Source organism: Tenebrio molitor, chromosome 3 (genome assembly GCF_963966145.1).
Source record: "Tenebrio molitor chromosome 3, icTenMoli1.1, whole genome shotgun sequence".
Lineage (NCBI taxonomy): Eukaryota > Metazoa > Arthropoda > Insecta > Coleoptera > Tenebrionidae > Tenebrio > Tenebrio molitor.
Window position 1 is genome coordinate 21,748,848 of NC_091048.1, and position 20,571 is coordinate 21,769,418.

The window sequence follows — 20,571 nt, forward strand, 5'->3', positions numbered from 1 at the left end:
AGTAACACCTCGGTCTAATGTAATAAACAGAGAATATCCCCTCTAATGCTTTTGTTTACCAATGTGGAAATGATTGCGGTAAGGAGTCTATAATGTTGTAAATAAACTTTTCAAAGGTGGAAAGGTTTAAACGTGTTTGTACAGTCAGTTTTTTGCGAACGTGATCCGGAAAATAACTTGGCTATCATTTGAATTGCTAAACTAATCGCCTTTATTTACACTAACGCTATTCTAACATAATAGGTAACATAAGAAGTTGATAATCACGAGTGCTTACAATAAATACTTAAGTAGGTACAGTTATAGTGTTTAGGCAGAGATGGGCTTCCATTGAACAATCGCTCGCTGAGAATCGGGCGCCAAGCCAAACGGCTTTGTTTTATCGGAAGCGACATATTGATTAACTTGATAATCAAGCAAAGTTTGGTAATGATAGACATCGGTCCCCAGTTGCTGAAATCTCTCGATAAAATCATCGAAAACAAGTAAAAATATTTCTTACCTGTGTCAGAGGGCTGGTATTGGTCGTAAATATCCCCTCGAAGTGTCTTTCAGTGGCCAGCCTGAGCACCTCATCCTCCATAAATTGCATAACAGCGACGTTCTCTTTGGGCGATAAAGTTGAATGAGTGCCCATCATGAACGAGTGCAGAATCTTCCCTTTGCCCGCCGGCAAGCGCTCATCCCTATAAAACATAACAATAGAACAATTCGGATTTATGGCTGAGGTGTTTCACCTGACGGGACCTTCCACGCTCTCGAGGAAATCAAATATCACAGTCAATTTAGAAGTAATTTGTACATCGGGCTCATCCCGCGCGTCGAAATTCAGCCCCACGCTGATTATCTTCCCGGAATCGGATTTGGTAACGAAACTCAGACCTTTCTCGACCAACGGCTCCCAAAGAGCATCTATGAGCTCGTCGTAGTCCGACTCTAATATGTCCGGCATCAGCCACTGCTCCAAGTCGGCTTTCTGGTAAAAACTGGTCGTTATGATGCTGAAACGCACCGGTTAGTGGAATCGGAGGAACAATTCTCGTTGCTTACTCTACGACGGCAGCTTTGTGCTCGTTCTTGAGCAGCTCGGCGGTGAACCGTGGCGCAGCGCTCTGGATCTTGGTCGAGGAGGTCATCCGTTCAAGGACCTCGCGCAAGTCGATGGCCGACAAGAAGTCGCTGATACCTAAAAGGGACACTTAAACTCCGCAATTCTTTCAGGCTGTTCTAGTTACTTATGTGGTAGCCTTCGTCGTTCAATTTGGTGATGGTGTAAATGGAGTTGAGGGAGTTTCCTCCGATTTCGTAGAAGTTGGCTTCCGGGGAGATCGCCGAGCGAGCCGATCTGTTCAAGACCGAGGCCACGGTGTCGAAGAGGACTTTCGCCGCCTCCATCTGGCTCGGTTTCACCCCAGAGTAGTCGATGTCGATTTCGTAACAAGAATCATCTACAAAAAGATCTGTTTTTACACTGATTCCTTTATTTTCATGTGGTACAAAAGAAAATTAAATTTCGAAAAGTACAGAAGACAACAAAGACTATTTCCGGCTAAACAAGTTTATCTTTACAAATACCACGTTACTGTCTATATTATAATTCAGAGTAAGTGGCATCGCGGTAGGCGTTGGAAATTCAAATTTACGTTGGCAGCAAGACCCTTGCTAATAATACCCTAGTTTCAATGGTGTTGGTAACCTTCGCTTTTAATTTGGCCTTGATATTATCAATGGAATAGTTTTGTGTTTATTTTCTTGTTTGGAATTTCCTTCTTTCATTTATGAAAAGTGTATTATTTTTCTGGGGGTATCCCTGCTGTGGGCGAAAACCTTGTCAAAATTATGTAACGCATAACCTCAGAATAAAGTATGGACGGTTTCACATGTTTGCAAAATTTTTTGACATAACATAAAGCTCGCTTTAGCGAATCAACAACACCTACCGCGATGCCACTTATTCTGAATTATACTATAGCATGGATTCAAATGAAAACCTAGGCTGAGTAGGCGTTGACAAAAATAAACCATTTTGAACAATGTAAAGTTTGAATTTCCCGCCGTTTGACACGAATAGCATTTGTTTTGTTTAACTGGCACATGACTGAACATGTTTGTTTTCAATAATGGGTCCCTTAGATATTTGTTTCGAGAATAGGAATCGTTGGTTATTCTATTTTTAATGTAAAACATTGTAAAGAAAAAAAAAACAGAAATATGTTTGTTTATAAAGTTTAGGTTAGCTGTGACGTACAACTTGTTTAAAAGACGTCATTGGGTTTTGCGCAATTACGTCATCACTAATTTTTTTAAATGGCAACCCGCACTTTTTTCATCTCTTTCTGATAGACCTTCCTACTACCTAAACGATGAATAAAAAAAATTGGTACCTTACATAACAATTTTTTTTGAGAAATTGTCAATTTTTATTTTAAAAATTTGATTTAATTTTTAATGTAATTTAGAAGAGATACTGCAGCGAATTCGCTCTAAAATGGAACGAAAAGTCCTGACATTATTGAGCGCAGTGTACAAAGTGTCGGTAAGTGCCAAATGGTTGGCAGGGAATAATTTCAACATTTGCGTTAAACTTTAGTGTTAACCTTAGACGGTTGTTTGTATTTGTTTAAGGTCAATTAAAAATTTTACATTAAAAATTAAATTAATTTTTTAAAATAAAATTTGCCATTTTCTCAAAAAAAATTTTTATGTAAGGTTCATACCAATTTTTTTCATTCATCGTTTAAGTAGTAGGAAGGTCTATCAAAAATAGAAGAAAAAATGGGGGTTGTCATTTAAAAAAATTGATGGTGACGTTATTGCGCAAAAACTCATGACGTCACTTAAACAAATTATACGTCACAGGATGGCATTTTTCGAAATAAAATCGACCTGTCCGAGCGATTTTCTTAAAATCGCATAACGTTATTATGAATTTTGTTCCAAATTTTATGTTCACACTGTATATTAAAATAAATTAAAACTAATATTCAAATTAAAAAAGATATATCGAACACCTGTATATTAGAAAAAAATTTTAAACGCTGAGAAATTTTAAGTTTTAATTTTATACTAATGTTAAATCCTTTCGGTGTAAAATGTTGAAAAATCAGGAGCAAAGCAAAGTTGTTTCGTTTTTGAAAAGGCAAAATTAATAGTCTGGCGAAAAATAAAAAAGCAGAAACATTCTAAAAGGGTCGAGTTTTTTCATATCACGTTGAAGGTGTAAAATACATATTTTTTATGGAAGTGTCTTTCATAAAAAAAAAATTTATAGACGTAATCCACTTTTTTGTGAAAAATGTTTACAAAGAAAAACTAAAACTAATTTTACGACCCATAAAAATATATTAAAATGAAAACATTTACGCACCATTGTTGTTCGTATTTTCATAACTCTTCAGCAAGGCTTGCCTATCGATTTTCCCATTAACCAACAAAGGAATGCTTTCAACTAATATAACTTGCGGGACCATGTACGAAGTCAGCTTATTCCTCAAAATGTTCTCTATTTGATTTTCGTTCATCAAAGCTCCGCTTTTCACAAATGCCAAAAGCGCCTGATTCATCTCGCCCGGCTGGTAACAGAGGACGACCGCCTTTTCCACTCCTTCGACGGCGCTGACGGCCTTCTCGACCTCCGACAGGTCGACCCTGTGGCCGCGAATTTTCACCTGAGAGTCGGTGCGGCCCTCGTACAACAAACACCCTTTCTCGAGGCGCGCAAAGTCGCCGGTCCGGTACAATTTGGAAAAGACGGGGTCGATGGCGAGCTGGTTGTTCAGGAATTTGTCTTTGTCGCGGCCGTTCACGTACCCAGAGGCTAGGTTGGCACCGCTGACAAACAGCTCGCCTATGTCGCCCGCTTTCACAGGCCGCAACTCCGAATCCAACAAATAAATAATCGTGTTGTCCACAGGGATGCCTAAAACAAACACGTAACAATTTTGTTTCGTCTCGAATTTTGACAGCACCTATGGGGACGGTGAGCTCGTTTTTCAGCTGCTCGACTCTGGAAATTGTGTAGAAAGTGACGTCGCCCATGATCTCGGTGCTTCCGTAGAAGTTGCACAACTTGTACTCGTTTTCGGGGAAGTACTCGAAAAATTCCTCGGCCAGGGACGAGGTGAGGGTTTCCCCCGAACAAACCCACAACTTCAACGATTTCAATAAAGACGTATTTTTCTAAAAAAACAAACATCACTTCTGATTATTTGCACTTTTGAGTCAGTACCTTGAGCTTCAGACACATCAACAATGACCGCAACAGCGAAGGTACTAAAACCAGTCTCTCGACTCTGTGGCGATCCAGATTTTCGACGAGCTTTTCTGGATCGAGTGTGACATTTTTTGGTACCACTAGTACCGAAAGCCCGTTCACCAGCGGTCCCCAAATTTCTGAAACGCTGTCGACAAACGTGAGGGCAGTTTTGAAAACGCAGAACTTTTCGCTGGAGGAGTACGGGAAAGTCTTGAATTGCCACTGCAGCCTGTTCAGTATAATTTTATGCGGAATTCTTACGCCTGAAATCATGCATTAATGCAAACATTATTCGGTTTTCAGTCGTCACCTTTGGGGATTCCCGTGCTTCCCGACGTGTACAGAACTATGGCAAGGTCGTCTTTCAAATGGTGCAGTCTCTCCTTTTCTTCCAAACACTTGTCGGATTTGTTATCACTCGTGCTGAGCAGATGTTCGCATGCTAATTTGGGAGTTTCCAAGAAGTCTTTCGTATCTGTTAGGAGAAATAAAAATTTACGCCGAAACGCGAGATTGCTGGATTTACCTTCGTCATAAATAACGATGACAGGTTGCGACTCTTGGATTATGTGGTCGATTCTTGACGCTGGAAAAGAGTGATCCAGGGGTAAATAAGCGGCCCCCGCTTTCCAAATTGCCAACAGAACTAGGATTAAGTGATCAGAAGGGTGCATGTTAACGGCCACGATATAATCGCCGTCCGAATTCGGTTTTAAATTTTTGGCTTTTATTGTCTCGACGATTGTTCGCGCTAATCTGTTCGTTATTTGGTCCACTTGCAGATAGGAGAGCTGGCTGACTCGGCCATTTTCTAAAACTCGGGATTAAGAAACGAAAATTGAATAAAAGAGGTGTTACCTTCGAAGATGAGGGCTATGTTGTTGGTCGCCGAGGTCGCCGCCACTTTTTCGAAAATTCGACTTATCGAGTTCGGAACCAACGGTCTCGTTGGTCCCTTCAATATTGATAACTGGGGCAGGGAACCCATTGTTCTCTTCTGCAAATAAATTAAATTTGTAAACGCCAGATAATTATCGAATTGTGCAATATCATTTTAATTAAATGAGGAAATTATTAACAGAAGCAAGACAAATTCTGTAATTTATTGCGGTATAATTCAAGGCAAATACATTAGTAATGTTAATACCAGATTTCAGTTTTGAGAATGTATTATAGAAGGTTGGAATAAAAACCTTGATAACATATACGAACAGTAACAATAAAAAAGTATAATGAAGTGGTGAAATAATAACTGCTCAATATATTTTAGTTCGTCGTGTGAAAGAATTGAAGGTAATAGATCTACATTACAATGATAATTATCTATCGCAGCTGATTTTATAATTAATTACATAATTGTAGCCGCATTATGTTTGAAATCATTTTTCTTGTATCCGTAGCGTGTTAAAGGTTTTTCTAAAGGTTTACGTGCCACCTGGTGCGCCGACTTCACTCTTTAAATTGCTGTTTTACGCAAAAAACTTGCTAAAACACACATTTAGCGTAATTACTGAGTAAACTCTGAACGAAATTTTTTCATCAGTTACATAAGCGATGTTGTGTACAGGGTGAATCGCCTTTAAAGATTAAAGTTCAAGATTAACAAAACTCGCTTTATTTATGGAACATATAATTTTCGCAGATACTTTAGAGACAAATCAAGGATAAACTAGAATTATAATTGCCGGCCTAAAATCATCACATAACAGAATAGCATGACAAAGTTTCGCCATTTTTGTATCTGAAATTGCACTATAGAATTTGTTAAAAGAAAAAATTGAAAAGTTAAAGATTAAATAAAAACTTTCTTCTGCCTTATTTCATATCGTGCGTTCATTAAAATTTATCCTCCAAGTTGCCGTTGAAGAGTCGATTGTGAACGCACTATACGGATTACGGATCAGGGATCAGCTGTTTTAAGTTTTTACACGAGTGGTGCATTCACAATCGACTCTTCAGGGCCAACTTTGAGGATAAATTTAAATGAACGCACGATATTTTCATTTCATTCATTTCATTCATACAATTGTTCTTTTAAGTTAACGATAGTTAATTCACAATATGTAGTGTATTTTTATGAGACATCGGATGTATGAATAATGGATGTGGCTGTATGTGCATTCAATTAATTGATTTAAACATTGTTTTTTTTTTATGTTTTGTTCAAGCTTGTCCGCTATGTTGGTCAAAATTGCCCCACTGAGGAAAAAAAGATCATTTTTGGCGTTTAAAATTTATCATACTAAATAAAAATCTCATCAAAAGTGCATTGTTCCAAATTCTATTTATGTCTTGTATGTTGCGGCTTGCAGAAACCTGTCTTTGTCAAGTTTAACCTCCAAATGTCTTTATTTTGCATTTTGTAGGTACTCTGCGTTTATTAAAAACCAGTTTTTTTCTTTTAATAACTGATATCTAATAATGCAAAATAGTTTTTCTATTTTGCGTTCGTAATAAAGCTGTTACGATACCAAAAACAGTATCGTAACAGCTTAGAGCGGTTCTGTAACAGCGATAGCACAGATTACTTATACTATAATAGATATAAGTAATCTGTGGCGATAGTACAATTTAGGGTTATCATGTGGTACTGCCAGACTCTGTCAGAATCCTCTAGCAAAGTCTAGACTCTAGATCTAGAGGATTCCGGCAGCGTCAGCCAATACGCGCGAATATCCAAAGTCGACAAGTGTTTCATTTTTTAAAATAGTATAAAAAAACTCGTTTCATAAGACGTTTATTCCATTCGTACTTTATAAAAAAGCTCGCGCTTCGCGACTCGTTTCATAAACTTGGACTATATTATTATTTAAGATCGAAGGATTTATGACAGAACATTATTTTCGCAATTCACGCAAGATCAAAGTTGTAGTGGTTTGGCAGTTAGCTAAATATAACGTAATATGGTTTTTCGTTCTGAGAGCACTCTTCATCAGATTTTTATTTAGACACGAAAACTTGTTGACCTCAGTATTAAAAAATCAAAGAAAAAAAGCAAAACGTTTTTAGCAATATTATTCTAATTTAAAGTGTAATATACAGGGTGTTCTCGAAGTTGACGCGTTCCTTGTAACACGAGGTACTACACATTATTCTTAAGAATTTTAGCCTAAATCTTCTTAGTAAAATGTTTGTATTAACGGAGATAATTGATTGTATATATTTATTGTTTTCTAAAATTTTAAGTCCGGTCCTGTCCATTTCTCCGCTGTACTAGATTAATAAGTAATAACTAACCTGGCCCAGAATGGTGTCTTTCCGGAAATCGCTTTGCAATACTGTCTGGACGCTGCAGATGCATTCTGATAACGTGATAACATTGCCCATGCATTTGCAACGTATCTGTGAGCTCATTATTTTCCTAATAATAAAGCCATTTCGACTAATCAGATGACAACTCTGGCAGTAGTTTTGATTCACGTCCATGCTCATTTGATTTTTTTTTTGCCAATTCCAATTTCTAACAAATCAGCGCAAATTTGAGCAGGACCGGTTTCAAAAATTTCAAAAAAATTCACTTATTGTATCTTCATTGCCGTACACATTTTACTAAGGTGATTTTGGCTAAAATTCTTTAGAACAACGCATACTATCACATGTTAAAAGGAACGCCTCAACTTCGAAAACACCCTGTAGAGAAGAGAAAATTGTACACATTTAATAATCTGCATTAGATTCTTTTTATTTATTGCTAACGCTAAGAACTCCACTAAACTATGTGGTATTTTGTTCCATACAATATTATAATAAGATCATGAGTCTTTCGATTATTTAAACCAGAAAATGTTTAGTCCTTTTGGATGACACGGCATCAGGTGTATCATGTACAAAGTGATCAAAAAGAAAACAAACCAGAGCAAGCGTTGCAAATTATCGGTCATGTCGTAGTGGAATCCTATGCAAATAAGCGTTCAATGCATGGACGTGTGGACTCAAACGCTACTTTGTAATAAACTAAACCTCATGAATTTTAAAAGTTGGAATTATAATTGTGCATTTTATTATTATCTGATAATGGAGAAAATTTATAAAATAAAGAAGAGCAACAGTTTACAATCGTAAAAATGGGTAATTTACCAGTTTTATTGCCTAACACGACGCCACTGGTATGCAGATTGTTCGGTGAAATGTCAAAGAAACGTTAGTTTTAAAGCAACGGTGTTGCTGTTAACTTTGAAAAAAAGTTTTCGATTTCGGCAAAGTTTATCGACATTTCCTGTATTTGTAAACAACAATGATCCCAGAAAAAGTGGTAAAATCAGTTTTACCATTGAAGATAAAGCATTAATTATTAATTTTTGTTCGGCACTGTCAAAATTTGAGAATTTTCACGAATTTTAATAAATGTCAACTTGTCAAAACGAAACGTCAAGCTAATTTTAAAGATTTTAATCGATTTGGAACCTTTAAAGGACTCGTCTAACAAAAAAACGTTGTATTCAACTCGTTCATGTGTAAATTGGGCCTTTAAAACGGTCGTTTCCACTGGCGTTTTAAACTGGCCCACTTATGCCGAAAAAAGCCCAATTTACACACGAACTCTTTAAAATAAACTACTATAATGAATGAATTAATTAATAATAGATTTTTCGAGACGGAGGCAACCAATAAAACGATGTTTATAGCAAATATACATACGATAGAGCTAAGACAGACATTTCGATGAAACAAAAGATCAGGTAGCACTCTTGATTTGTTTACTTGTTGATCATTCTGTATTATGTATGTATCGGGTGTTTTTTTTATCCTCAAAGTAGGCGTTGAAGAGTCGATTGTGAACGCATCACGGATTACAGATCACCTAACCTCACTTATTGCGTTGTTTGTGTTATTACTCTGCAGACTGACGAGTGGTACGTTTACAATCGACTCCTCAACACCAACTTTGAGGATTAATTTACTCACTCGATATTATGATATCGTTCTAAATATTTTTCATCAATCAGATTCATTTACATTCTAATATGATACGACTACTTGAAGATTATGTTCATAATGTTTCTATTTTTTTTTCTATTCTTCTTATTCTTAGATCTGCCTCAGTACCAAGAGTTTTCCACTTTTACCACTTACTCTTTGAACCCTTTTCTTAGCATTTAGTTCATAATTTGCATATCATTCACAAGAAAACTGTGATAGATTCTTGACATAATCTGTCGAGTGGAGTCACTTGCTTCTTTAAATCTTTAATAATTCAATCTATTTCAACTGGATTTAATATTTCACTACTTTCTGTTCTGATCACAACTCAACACATTTTCTCACAACAAAAATATTATACAGTGCGTTCGTAAAGTTCGGAATAATTTCGATAAAACCGTAAGTATTAATTTCTGAGAAAGATCCTTTAACAGGTCAACTTTGTTTTTAAAAAGTGCATATTCTTCAGTACTTTGCTTATATTGACAGCTTGTCATCTCCTAATAATGACGTCATCAATATTTTTTTAAAATGACAACCCCCATTTTTTTCTAATTTTTCTGGCACGCCTTCGTACTAGCTAAACGATCAATGAAAAAAATTGACACCTTACATAATAATTTTTTTGAGAAAATGACAAATTTTACTTCAAAAAATTTAATTTTTTTTTTTTTTAATAGATTTAGTTACAATGAAAGGTTTATTTTAATAGACCAAACAATTTAGAACGATTTGCGGTAGAGAATTCGCACTGAAACGGAACAAATAAGCCCTGACATTATTGAGCGCAGTGTACAAAGTGTCGGTGAGTGTCAAATAGTTGGCGGGAGGCAATTTCAACATTTGCGTTAAATTTTATTGTTAACCTGAGATGTTTGTTTGATTTTGTTTGAGGTCAATTAAAATTTTTACATTAAAAATTAAGTTCAATTTTTTAAGTAAAATTTGTCATTTTCTCAAAAAAATTGTTATGTAAGGTATCAATTTTTTTCAATAGTCGTTTAAGTACTAAGAAGGTATACCAGAAAAAAATGAAAAAAGTGAGGGTTGTCATTTAAAAAAATTATTGATGACGTCATTATTAGGAGACGGCAAGCTGTCAACTTAAATAACGTACTGTACAACATGCACTATTTAAAAACAAAGTTGACCTCTTCGAGGATTTTTCTCAAAAATTAATACTTACAATTTTATCGAATTTATTCCGAACTTTACGAACGCACTGTATATACTAGCATATTATCTTATATCAAAATTTTTATTTCAACAAATTGTCACTTTTTTATATGCAACTGTGAAATATGTTTTACTAAATTTTATGTAATTAATAATAATTAATAATTAGTAATCAATTACAAATTGGCATTTTTAAGTTAAAGTTAAAATAAGATACAATGTATTAAATTAAACGGTGGCTGTTTTTATTGTTTGTCTGTCATAGTAAATTATAATAAATTGGCATTTATTACAACAACATGATTCTAATTTGTATCTATTTGCAACTAAGTGATTGAAACTATTTCCGTACCAGTACCGCCGTCAAAGAATAAAAAAAAACAATGTACATAAATCTACAACAAATCGATAAGATTATTAAATTTTTCTTGCAAATTCTAAAAATGGAATCTATTTACACCTAGACTGATGTATAGTTTACTTTATCGTAGTAATGACACACTTTTTAAAGGTAGGTCGGCGCAGTATTGGCGCTAATATCAAAAGTAACAATACATAGTTTGATTTTTAATAATAGTAAGGATGACTCGCAAAATAAACAAATATTATATATTGTAATTTAGGACTTACTGTGATGTACTTTTTTGTTGAAGCAGACTATTTATAGTTTGAATGTTATGATAAAATAAACCAAGTATCGGGTGTTCATTTAAATTTCCTGTCAAAGTTGGCGTTGAAGAGTCCATTGTGAACGCACCACTCGTGTTAAAACGTAAGATTTAAACAGCTGATCTGTGGTCCGTAATCCGTAGTGCGTTCACAATCGACTCTTCAACCTCAACTTTGACCGGAAATTTAAATGAACACCCGATATGTAGTCACTATATAAGCAACTGTCTGAGATCATTCTGGAAATATATGTGTGCAAATTTCAAACCTTCTATCAGTGACAGCTGTCAATTGTACTTAATATAAAATGTAGTTTAAAACAAAATTTTCAAATAAAAAAAAAAAATTGACGAGCTTATAAATAGAATTTTTGTAACATAAAAAACACGTTGTGCTACTTCTATGGAATTTGCATTTGGTGTAAAAAAGTTCATAAGAACATAATTGGTTACGATAAAATTAGTCAATAAATTAACGGTTGAACCAATCGAACCAGAATGAAATATGACAGTAGAAGGAAAATAATTAGACTGATCGATTTAGAGTGAAGTTCCATTTTTATTTCAGCACTTTCAGCCGCTACTTCAGTTCACGACTGTACCTTTGACGCTTTTCCCGTTTATGTTGGCGGTCTTGTAAAAACATTCCAACGTATCAAGTGATTAAAGATAATTAAATTTTTGCCAAATTCCGCAGTGACGTTATTGCGTTAATTACACGTTCGCAAATCATTACGTTCTTTCAAATATTAATTAAAACTCATCATCTATAACCTCTTTAATGAATTGTGCGATTTCGAGTGACAAATGTGGGTGACGCTTCGCGCTGCGCCCACCCCGTATACCACGAAATTAGGGAATGTTAATGTTAAATTACCTATATCAAACTGACATTATAATTCATTTCACGACGTCGCTGCAATAAAAAGACACATTTTCCATCGATTTCGATTTAATAGCTAATAAAAGTGGAGTGACATTCTGCCATCACGGTTTATTTCGTAAACGTAAAGTAACAGTAAAATGTGCCAACACACGAGCTTTATTCTCTTTAGTGCCCCTTGTCCTTACGGAAAAAATCAATAGCGTCCAGAGACAATTATAATTACAGTGAAATCTAGAATACTTTTACTTGCAGAGGTTATTGAAAAAAATTGAATTGCTCCATACATAATTCCATAAACTTCAATGTTATCGAGCATTGAAATATTTTTATTTAAATAATTGTGCAACAGCTCCTCAGGATATTTACCTTCAATTCAAAGGCTAAGAGATTTATTTTGTAAGAAAAAGTCGGTGTGCCAATGATTTTGTTTATAACTCCACCAAACACATTAACTTTAATTAAAATTTAATCTGCGACATGTAAAGGGCCGTACTAATGCGGAACGGAAGGCGAGCGAACAAAATCTGTTGATTTAAATTAGTTCATTATCGAAATGACATTCTGCGTTGGGATTAAACTAAAAAGTATGCAAATCAGAGTCGCGTAATTTAAAGCAATATACAGGAGCAATCATGCCGCAATCCGTCTAACCTTTACCTACATCAACGGCAATTATAAAGCCTCTTGGTCACGCTTTGTGCACCGTTTTCCGTAATTAATCCGCGAGATGAACGATTTTTTTCACGCCCAAAAATTGAAAATCTCGCTCTCCTCACCTTCTCGTTTTGTTCCTTATCCGACACTCACCAAAACACCGAATCGATCAAGTTGATTGACGGTCGTAAAGTCAACTAAAAGAGCCGGCGATCATGTGCAAAATATATAAATGCAAGTTGTACATACGTTAAAAAGAGATGGTTATTGTTTAACGGGAACTAGAGGGGGAAGGCAATTTAATTTTAAATAAATATAGTGTAGTCCCCCTCTATAGTAAAAACCCACACCAGTATGCGACTTCTGTTTACGTTCGTGTTCATTCAGTACTGGGAAGTCACACTCGTGGGACACCTTCCGGTTTTTGACCCACCACCGCGGATGGAAAATCCGCGGGTTCGCCTCGTTTGCGTCAATCTGCATCTTAATCAATCATTTTGTTGGACTTTCTCGACTTGTTGGGCACATTCGCACGTGTCAAACGTGAGGCAGCTTTCAAAACTGAACCGAACCTCGTTTAGTTGGCTCTTGCGGTTGATGAAAAAAAAATTTCTTTAGTTCTGTTGTTCATAAAAGGCGAAACGGTTCTCCGTGGTTTTTACGGACGTCGAAAGATGAGATAATATCTGCGCTGCGTTCCTTATTATATTCCTTCTAAATATTTTCTCTGTTCAACATGCATCAACATGTGATACACAAAATATTAAAATGCCGAGGTCTAGGTATTACTGAATATGTATTAACAAATAATTGGGAATTGTGATACGATTTGAAGAGACTTGTCGGCAAATTTTAACTTTGAATTTGTTTCTTTAATGAAAGCGATTTTTTGTTTGTTTTTTTAACTAAGTACTTTGAGTTTATGAATTAAAGTTAAAAAATACATATGTAATTAGGTCTAGTTTAGATTTTTTTTATGAATTCCTCGATTCACGAGTACTACGTCAAAGATATGCAAAAAACACATCTTCCTTTATTTTGACCTCGCCAACCCTTAGAACTTTGGTTCTGAAGTAGTTCCAAGCTGGATCTTCCCAATCCATGGCCTTGACAGGATTTTTATACAACCTTACGTGTATGCAGAGGAAATAACAGTCGGTTCAACTAAAGGACTATTTTCGACATTTTTCACTCTAGGAAGGAGTGATTGTTTTTCGACTGTAATTACACGAGAGGTCTTTTTTGTCCGGATAAAATTGAATTTTTTTCCGATAATTTGGTTGCTTGGTACACAAACCACTCAATAAAAAAACGAGTCCGAAGGACGAGTTTTTTTATCTGGTGGTTTGTGGAGTCAATTTATCAAAAAGAAACCAAATTAGAGTTTAAAAAATGAAATTTTATCCTGGACGAAAAAACCTCGAGCGTAATTCGATGAGATAATTTCATGAACAATAATAATAGGTACAGTCGCGAGCAATAAATTTTGGTCGTCAAGGTCATTCTTTGACGCAATCGAAAATGTTCCATTGTAAAACAGTCTATCATCATGTTGTATGACATTAATTGTCATTTTTTTCTCTTTTTTTTTTTGACACTTTGTTGACATGCGCATAATCAGGCAGGGAAATTTTTTAAATTTGTGACAATCTAACCAAATTTTGAAATGACATTGATGACCAAAATTTATTGCTCGCAACAGTAGGTAATTAGGAAAAATTGAATTGACCATTTTGCACTGTCAATGTTTAAGATTGTTGGTTCGTTATCATAACAACAAACAATAATCAGGTTCGAAAAAGTTTGCCATGGAAGTTTAAGCACATTTTATCCAGATGCAAAGTTAGGGCTAGCTTTATCCGATGTCAAAGTGACAAATGCATCGCGGCTTATGGGATTTTTTATACATGAATTAAATTATCTAATATAATAAACAAAGTTGAATCTTACCTAGAATTAGCATGGTTCCATACAATTGTGCTAATTGTGAGTGCGAGTGAAATTGTATCTTCAAAATTACAGGTTATAATTATTTTTTGTTATTATATTTGTAATTATCAGGAACGTGTTAACCTGAACTTATTGCGCCTAGAAAACATGTTTACTGTTGATCAGTAGCATATAGTAGGAACACTTCCATTGTACCCAATAAAATTTTATGAGTCATTATGGTATCAATGGTATCAATGGTGTATAGAATCGGGGGGTTTTTAACTTTTAAGCGCAATAAAATTTTAGTGGACCCATTGGAAGTGTCCCTACAGTACATAACTTGTATCGGGTGTTCATTTAAATTTATCCTTAAAGTAGGCGTTGAAGAGTCAATTGTGAACGCGCCACGGATTACAAATCACGGATCAACTGTTTAAGTCTAACCTCACGTTTTGCGTTGTTTCTGTTTTTACTGTGCAGACTGACGAGTGATGCGTTCATAATCGACTCTTCAACGCCAACTTTGCAGTCCTTCAAAATAGAATGTGAAAATAACGACAAAATCGCCTTTTTCTTTGCAGCTTCTTTATAAATTGGGTTAAAAATTTTCCGACTGGACTCAGTAATTATTAATTTTTAACAACAGAAGTCAGAACATCGTTCATCAAATCTGTCGAAGTACACTTAAGTCTTAATCTAACCTGTGAGACTGCAGGTGTTATTGAAATGCATGTACAAAAAAATTAAGTTCTTTTGAGAATCCCAAAAAGTCCAGCAAAATTTTTGTATTACATATCTAAATTGATAGAAGCAAACTAATTCCTATCCCGACCCCTCTAATTTATTTTGTTGGATTCTAGCTACTGTAAATCGACAACTTCAAAATTACCTACATAGTTGTTGCTAAACTTTTTATTACCTCTAATTCAGTAGCTAACAGGAAATTTTGACCGTCAAAATATTTTGAGTTTGAGACGATAGTAGTGTTTTTTTTACTTTTTTTGTATTTTTGGTATGTAAGTGTATATTGTTGTTATCAGAATAAAAATCTCTATCAGAACTACTAAAAAATTTGAAATTTGAAAAATTTGAAAAAAAAAATAGTTTGAAAGTTTAGCCTTGAAAGTGATACGTGATTTTATTAGGCTATTTGGTAGGCTATTCACAACCATTTAATTTAGTGTATAGATCATTAAAATTCTCCGATAAATAATGGAGTTATGGACTAGTTTTTTTTTTTTTTTGGGGACACTAATGAAAATTTTAGTGTGGAATTAAATAATGTAGTGACCGTTAAATATGAAATTCTACTTGTGGGAATTTTTGGTCTCCGAATTGAAGCCAAAGGAACCTTTACTGCATTTACCTAATGAAATGATAACAGTAAGACTAGTTAGCCAATTACAGTTCTTATTTAACGGTAATTAGTACGTTGGTGAGGCGCAGAAAAACAAAAACAATAATTACACGACTAGCTTAATCAAATCTAAAATCACAGTAAACCGCACAGAGCGTTGTAACATTGACATATTTTTTGAGATAAATACAGCGTACAGATAAAGATGTTGGTAATTTATCAAAAATTTTTTTTGCACAATTGTGTTGTTATAGCCAGTTACTATTGTTGTTGACACGATCTGAAAGTTTAATTTACAGCCTTAATGCTTTAAGTAAATAACGGCACCGATAACTATTAAGGTACAGTCGCGAGCAATAAATTTTGATCACAAATAAAAAAAAATTTTGTTCGACACTGTCATAATTTGAGAATTTTCTCCTGTGTGAACGGATTTTGATAAATGTCACAACTTGTCAAAATGAAACGTAAAGCTAATTTTAAAAATTTGAAGCGATTTGCAGCCTTTAACGGCCTCGTCGAACAAAAAAAAACGTTGTATTCAACTCGTTTGTGTGTAAATTGAGCCTTTTTTGGCACTCGTGGGCCTTTAAAACCCAATTTACACGAACTCAGTGAATAAACTACTATTCCCTGCCTGATTATGCCCATGTCAACTAAGTGTCAAAAAAAATGACAATTAATGTCATACAACATGATGATAGGTTATGAATTAATTATGATATTTACGACCGTTTTACAATGGAGCATTTTCCATTGCGTCAAAGAATGACATTGACGACCAACATTTATTGTTCGCGACTGTAAGTAATTAAATGACATTAATGCTTTCAAAATATTCCTGTCAAAAAATTTACATTCTTCAAAGCCAATTCTTTTCGTTTAAGGGATTGTTCGAAAAACGTTGTGGACTATACGGTTAGTAAGTGCCATAATAGAATTTTGGAAGTTGAAAAATCCAAAGCCTCCTAAAGAATCAAGCCACAGTCATGAGTTTTAATGGCGGCAATAGTCGTCCGACTGCTGTCGGTCGAATCCGCACATATCTACATATCTATAAGGAATTAAGTCACCGATACAATAAACTTTCGTTTAAAATGAATTTTAAACTTTTATAAATACTCAGTCATTTATTAAATAAATAAATTAGAAAGAATGGATTTTCAATAATTTATATTTGAGTGTATTTATTCCTTTATTTTCAGAAAAACAACATTCAGACAAGAAACAATATAAATAAATTAACAAATATTATATCAATAAAATAAAAATATAATTCTATAATACAAATAATAAATGGACAATAAGTTTTTGGCGAAGCAATAATTAATAAAAACATAAAGGAAATTAAGACTTGAGAGCATTGGATTTATTTAATTTTTTATTTTTTTTTCTGGTTTGCCGCTTTATTTTAGATCCCTGAATTTTTTAATTTAGAATAATTTATTTAATAATATATTGCTAACACATTTAATTGCATTGTCTATGAGGATGCGAGATTTTGTTCCGCAGTCACAATTCTCTTCGTGTAAATCTGAAATTTCTGTATATAAATATTCACATAATTTTCTAAAAACATTCCGTTGCGAGTTTACGTTTAAAATAGTTATTTACGAGTTCGTGAGTAATTTTTTTTTTTTTTTTGGCATGAGTGGACCAGTTTAAAACTCGAGTGAAACGAGAGTTTTAAAGGTCCACGAGTGTCAAAAAAAGCCCAAATTACACAAGAACGAGTTGAATACAACGTTTTTTTTGTTCGACGAGCCCCTTGAAGGCTCCAAATCGCTAAAAATCTTTAAAATTAGCTTGACGTTTCGTTTTGACAAGTTGTCAAATTTATCAAAATCCGTTCACACAGGAGAAAATTCTCAAATTCTGACAGTGTCGAACAAAAAATACTTTTCGTAATCTTTGCTTATCAGTATTATAATATAAGCTTCTTGCAAAAGAGATACCAAAAATTCCGTAGGGTATTTTAAAGCTCCTCTGTCTAAACAATTTAAATACTGAAGATTTCCCGAAAATGTGTCTATTTCTAAATTTCTGTTTGTTAATATTAAATTTAAGCACAAACTACAACCTACTTTAAATTCAATTTTCCTGCCAATATAGCCTGGAATATAAATGATCAATATGTCGTTTTCAGACACATCAATATTTATTGCCTTTTCTACCACTGTTTTAAAAATATCTAAATGAACGTGATCACTTCTATCCGAAACTAATTCTTCCTCACATTCATCTAAAAACGTTTTTATTTCAAACGATCCACTTTTAACCGAGTTGAGTTTTAAAAGAGACAATATTTTTCACTCTAGAAGGGTGAATTTATTTTTAATTTTTTTTCGGACTCCAGAATCTGCTGCAAAGCTATATGATAGTTTTGTCCTGATGTAGTGATATTGACCAAAACGCTCTTCTAATGGATCTGTTTGGAATTTGCCGAATAGCACATACTCAAAATTTAATTTGTTTAACAAATGATTGGCTAAATTAATTAAAGTTAAGGTAGTATAATGCAAGGCACTGTGAGTTTCTGAGTTTCAATTATCTAATCATACCAAAAAATTCTCCAGAAATACAATATTTGGAGAATCCATACTATTAATCGAATTTCTAAACAAATCTCGCTTGTGTTGTCCCTCAAATAATGATTCGCAGTTTACAATTTTCCACCAGGATAAAATTATATTAAAAAATTTTACGGTCCCCTCACTTATTTCTGGATATTTTAGTTGAAACGCAATTATATTTTTCTCGTCAAAGAAACGGACACAAAGTTTAACGTTCTGTCGCTCAATATTTGTCGCATTCAAGACTTTTGTAGATGTAAAGGAATCTAGTTTAGTTATGAATTATATACTTAAATAGGAGAGAATCTCAATTTTTGCTGGAATCATCACCTATTTTTGTTGGTATCTTAATCAATTTTACGCGATATTAATTAAATATGAGATTTGACATAGGATAAAAATATCCTTTAGTTCTATATACTCGTATTATTTTACTTTCATGATCATAAATTAAAAATCAAACCAGCTCTGGTGACACGTTATCGTAGGACCGTACTGTGCCAGTCGTTTCAGGTCAGACGACAAACGTGACGTCACTAGCTCTCGGCTGCGTATGACTGTGGCTTGATTCTTTAGAAGGCTTTGAAAAATCTCGACTTTGTCTCGATTTTTCAAACTCTTCCTCGATTCTGTTATAATGCACTTACTAACCTTATATCCCAATATACTACATATTAATACCTTTTACCTTTCAGTAATATTTTGAGTCAATTACAGACTAGGCATCCAAAAAATTAATATTACGATAGTTAATATGTCCTTCCTACGTGTGGTGAAAAAGGAACCACTATTATGCTTAATAGGAAATCCGCTCTAGAATTAACTATGTATTAAATATTAATCATTGCCGATCACAATTTACCTTTGTACTGAAATTGAAGGAATTGTTAATTTGTAAAATCTTAAGACATTTACAACATCACAACGTAATTGCAACAAGAAGATTAAATACCAAATGAATGAAAGTAACAACTGTGTGAATCAAAAATAAGAATAATTTATTAAATTGACAAAACAACAAATATTTTATTAATTCTTGTCATGTGTTCCGCCAACGATATTGATGAAAAGACTAACCCGTTCATCATCATAATGATGATACCAACATTGTTGGCCAAACACGTGCCAACAATAATTAATAAAAGCTTTGGTGTTTTGGGAATTTAATTAATTATTTCTATTTATATTTAAATAAATAAAAAAAAGTTGGATTAAGCACAGAAATCAGAAATCTATGGCGTTTATACCGAAGTAGAGGTGTTGGATTTTCTCATGGGCTATGAGACGAATATCGGTCTCAAGTAGGCGCTACAAACCGACCTGAAAACCTCGCTATTCGTTACGTTAGTGTCGTTTCTCTCTCTCTCGTCTATTTGCATGTAAAGTAATCGACGTTTTATCGCTCCGCCTTCGCGCAGATATTTCCAAGGTCACAGCTCATGGGAGAATCCAACATCTCTAACTAGATAATATACAGCGCCAAAATATCATTAGCAAGTAGAGTTTAAAATTGTGAAATAATACGGGGTGATCAAGAAGGACTGTTTGGGTTGGCAATACAATTAAGAACATTTTTATTCGACTATGTTTTGTTGGTTTATTTGACAGATACCTAACGTAACATACCAGCGACAAAGTGGTAGGTTATAAGGGGAAAAATTAACGGTAAAAAGAAATTAAACTCGAAATACAGAACAGTTATCTAAAAATTAACTAATGGAAATGCTAGACTTGCTCCCCCTTTTGCTCTAAACATAAATTACCTAACTCTTTTTTTTATGCTCTCGAACAGATTCACCAGCAAGTTTAATTTAATTTGAAATGTCAAATATTATTTTTGTCGATGATGTTGTCAGTGTCAAGTCGTCAACACCCGGAAGTTACTCCAGTTGCACCATTTAAAAATAAAATTCAGTATTACCAACTCAAACAGTCCTTCTTGATCACCCCGTATAATAAAGTCAAGATATAGGAATTAATAAAATAAAAGTGTCCCAAAGAAAAACGGTGATCGGAAGAAGAAAAAACACTGAGTTAACAAAAAAAAATGTCATTGTTCAAAGAGAATTATTTAGTTCAACAATACACCAACAGTCTAATAAATCACTGCGATTGTTACCGCGATTATTGTTACATTCTCTGTTATGTTT

General features: G+C 34.2%; 1 protein-coding gene across 3 annotated transcripts; it reads right to left on the minus strand.

Moving 5' to 3' along the window:
* Positions 1–187: 187 nt before the first annotated feature.
* On the minus strand, positions 188–12,840 carry e (nonribosomal peptide synthetase ebony). Of its 3 annotated transcripts, none has more exons than XM_069041730.1 (11): positions 12,682–12,840; positions 5,114–5,252; positions 4,566–5,066; positions 4,229–4,518; positions 3,969–4,179; positions 3,368–3,919; positions 1,236–1,448; positions 1,051–1,186; positions 738–1,001; positions 503–686; positions 188–453 (listed from the first exon to the last, which is right to left on the minus strand). In XM_069041730.1, the coding sequence occupies exons 2-11, from the start codon at positions 5,241–5,243 to the stop codon at positions 310–312; spliced, it is 2,625 nt and encodes an 874-aa protein (XP_068897831.1). In that variant the 5' UTR covers positions 5,244–5,252; positions 12,682–12,840; the 3' UTR covers positions 188–309. The 3 variants fall into 3 exon arrangements, with proteins under 3 accessions (XP_068897831.1, XP_068897832.1, XP_068897833.1); XM_069041731.1 differs by having other exon boundaries at positions 12,713–12,802; XM_069041732.1 differs by lacking the exon at positions 12,682–12,840 and having other exon boundaries at positions 4,566–4,730; positions 4,782–5,066.
* Between the last annotated feature and the right edge of the window lie 7,731 nt (positions 12,841–20,571).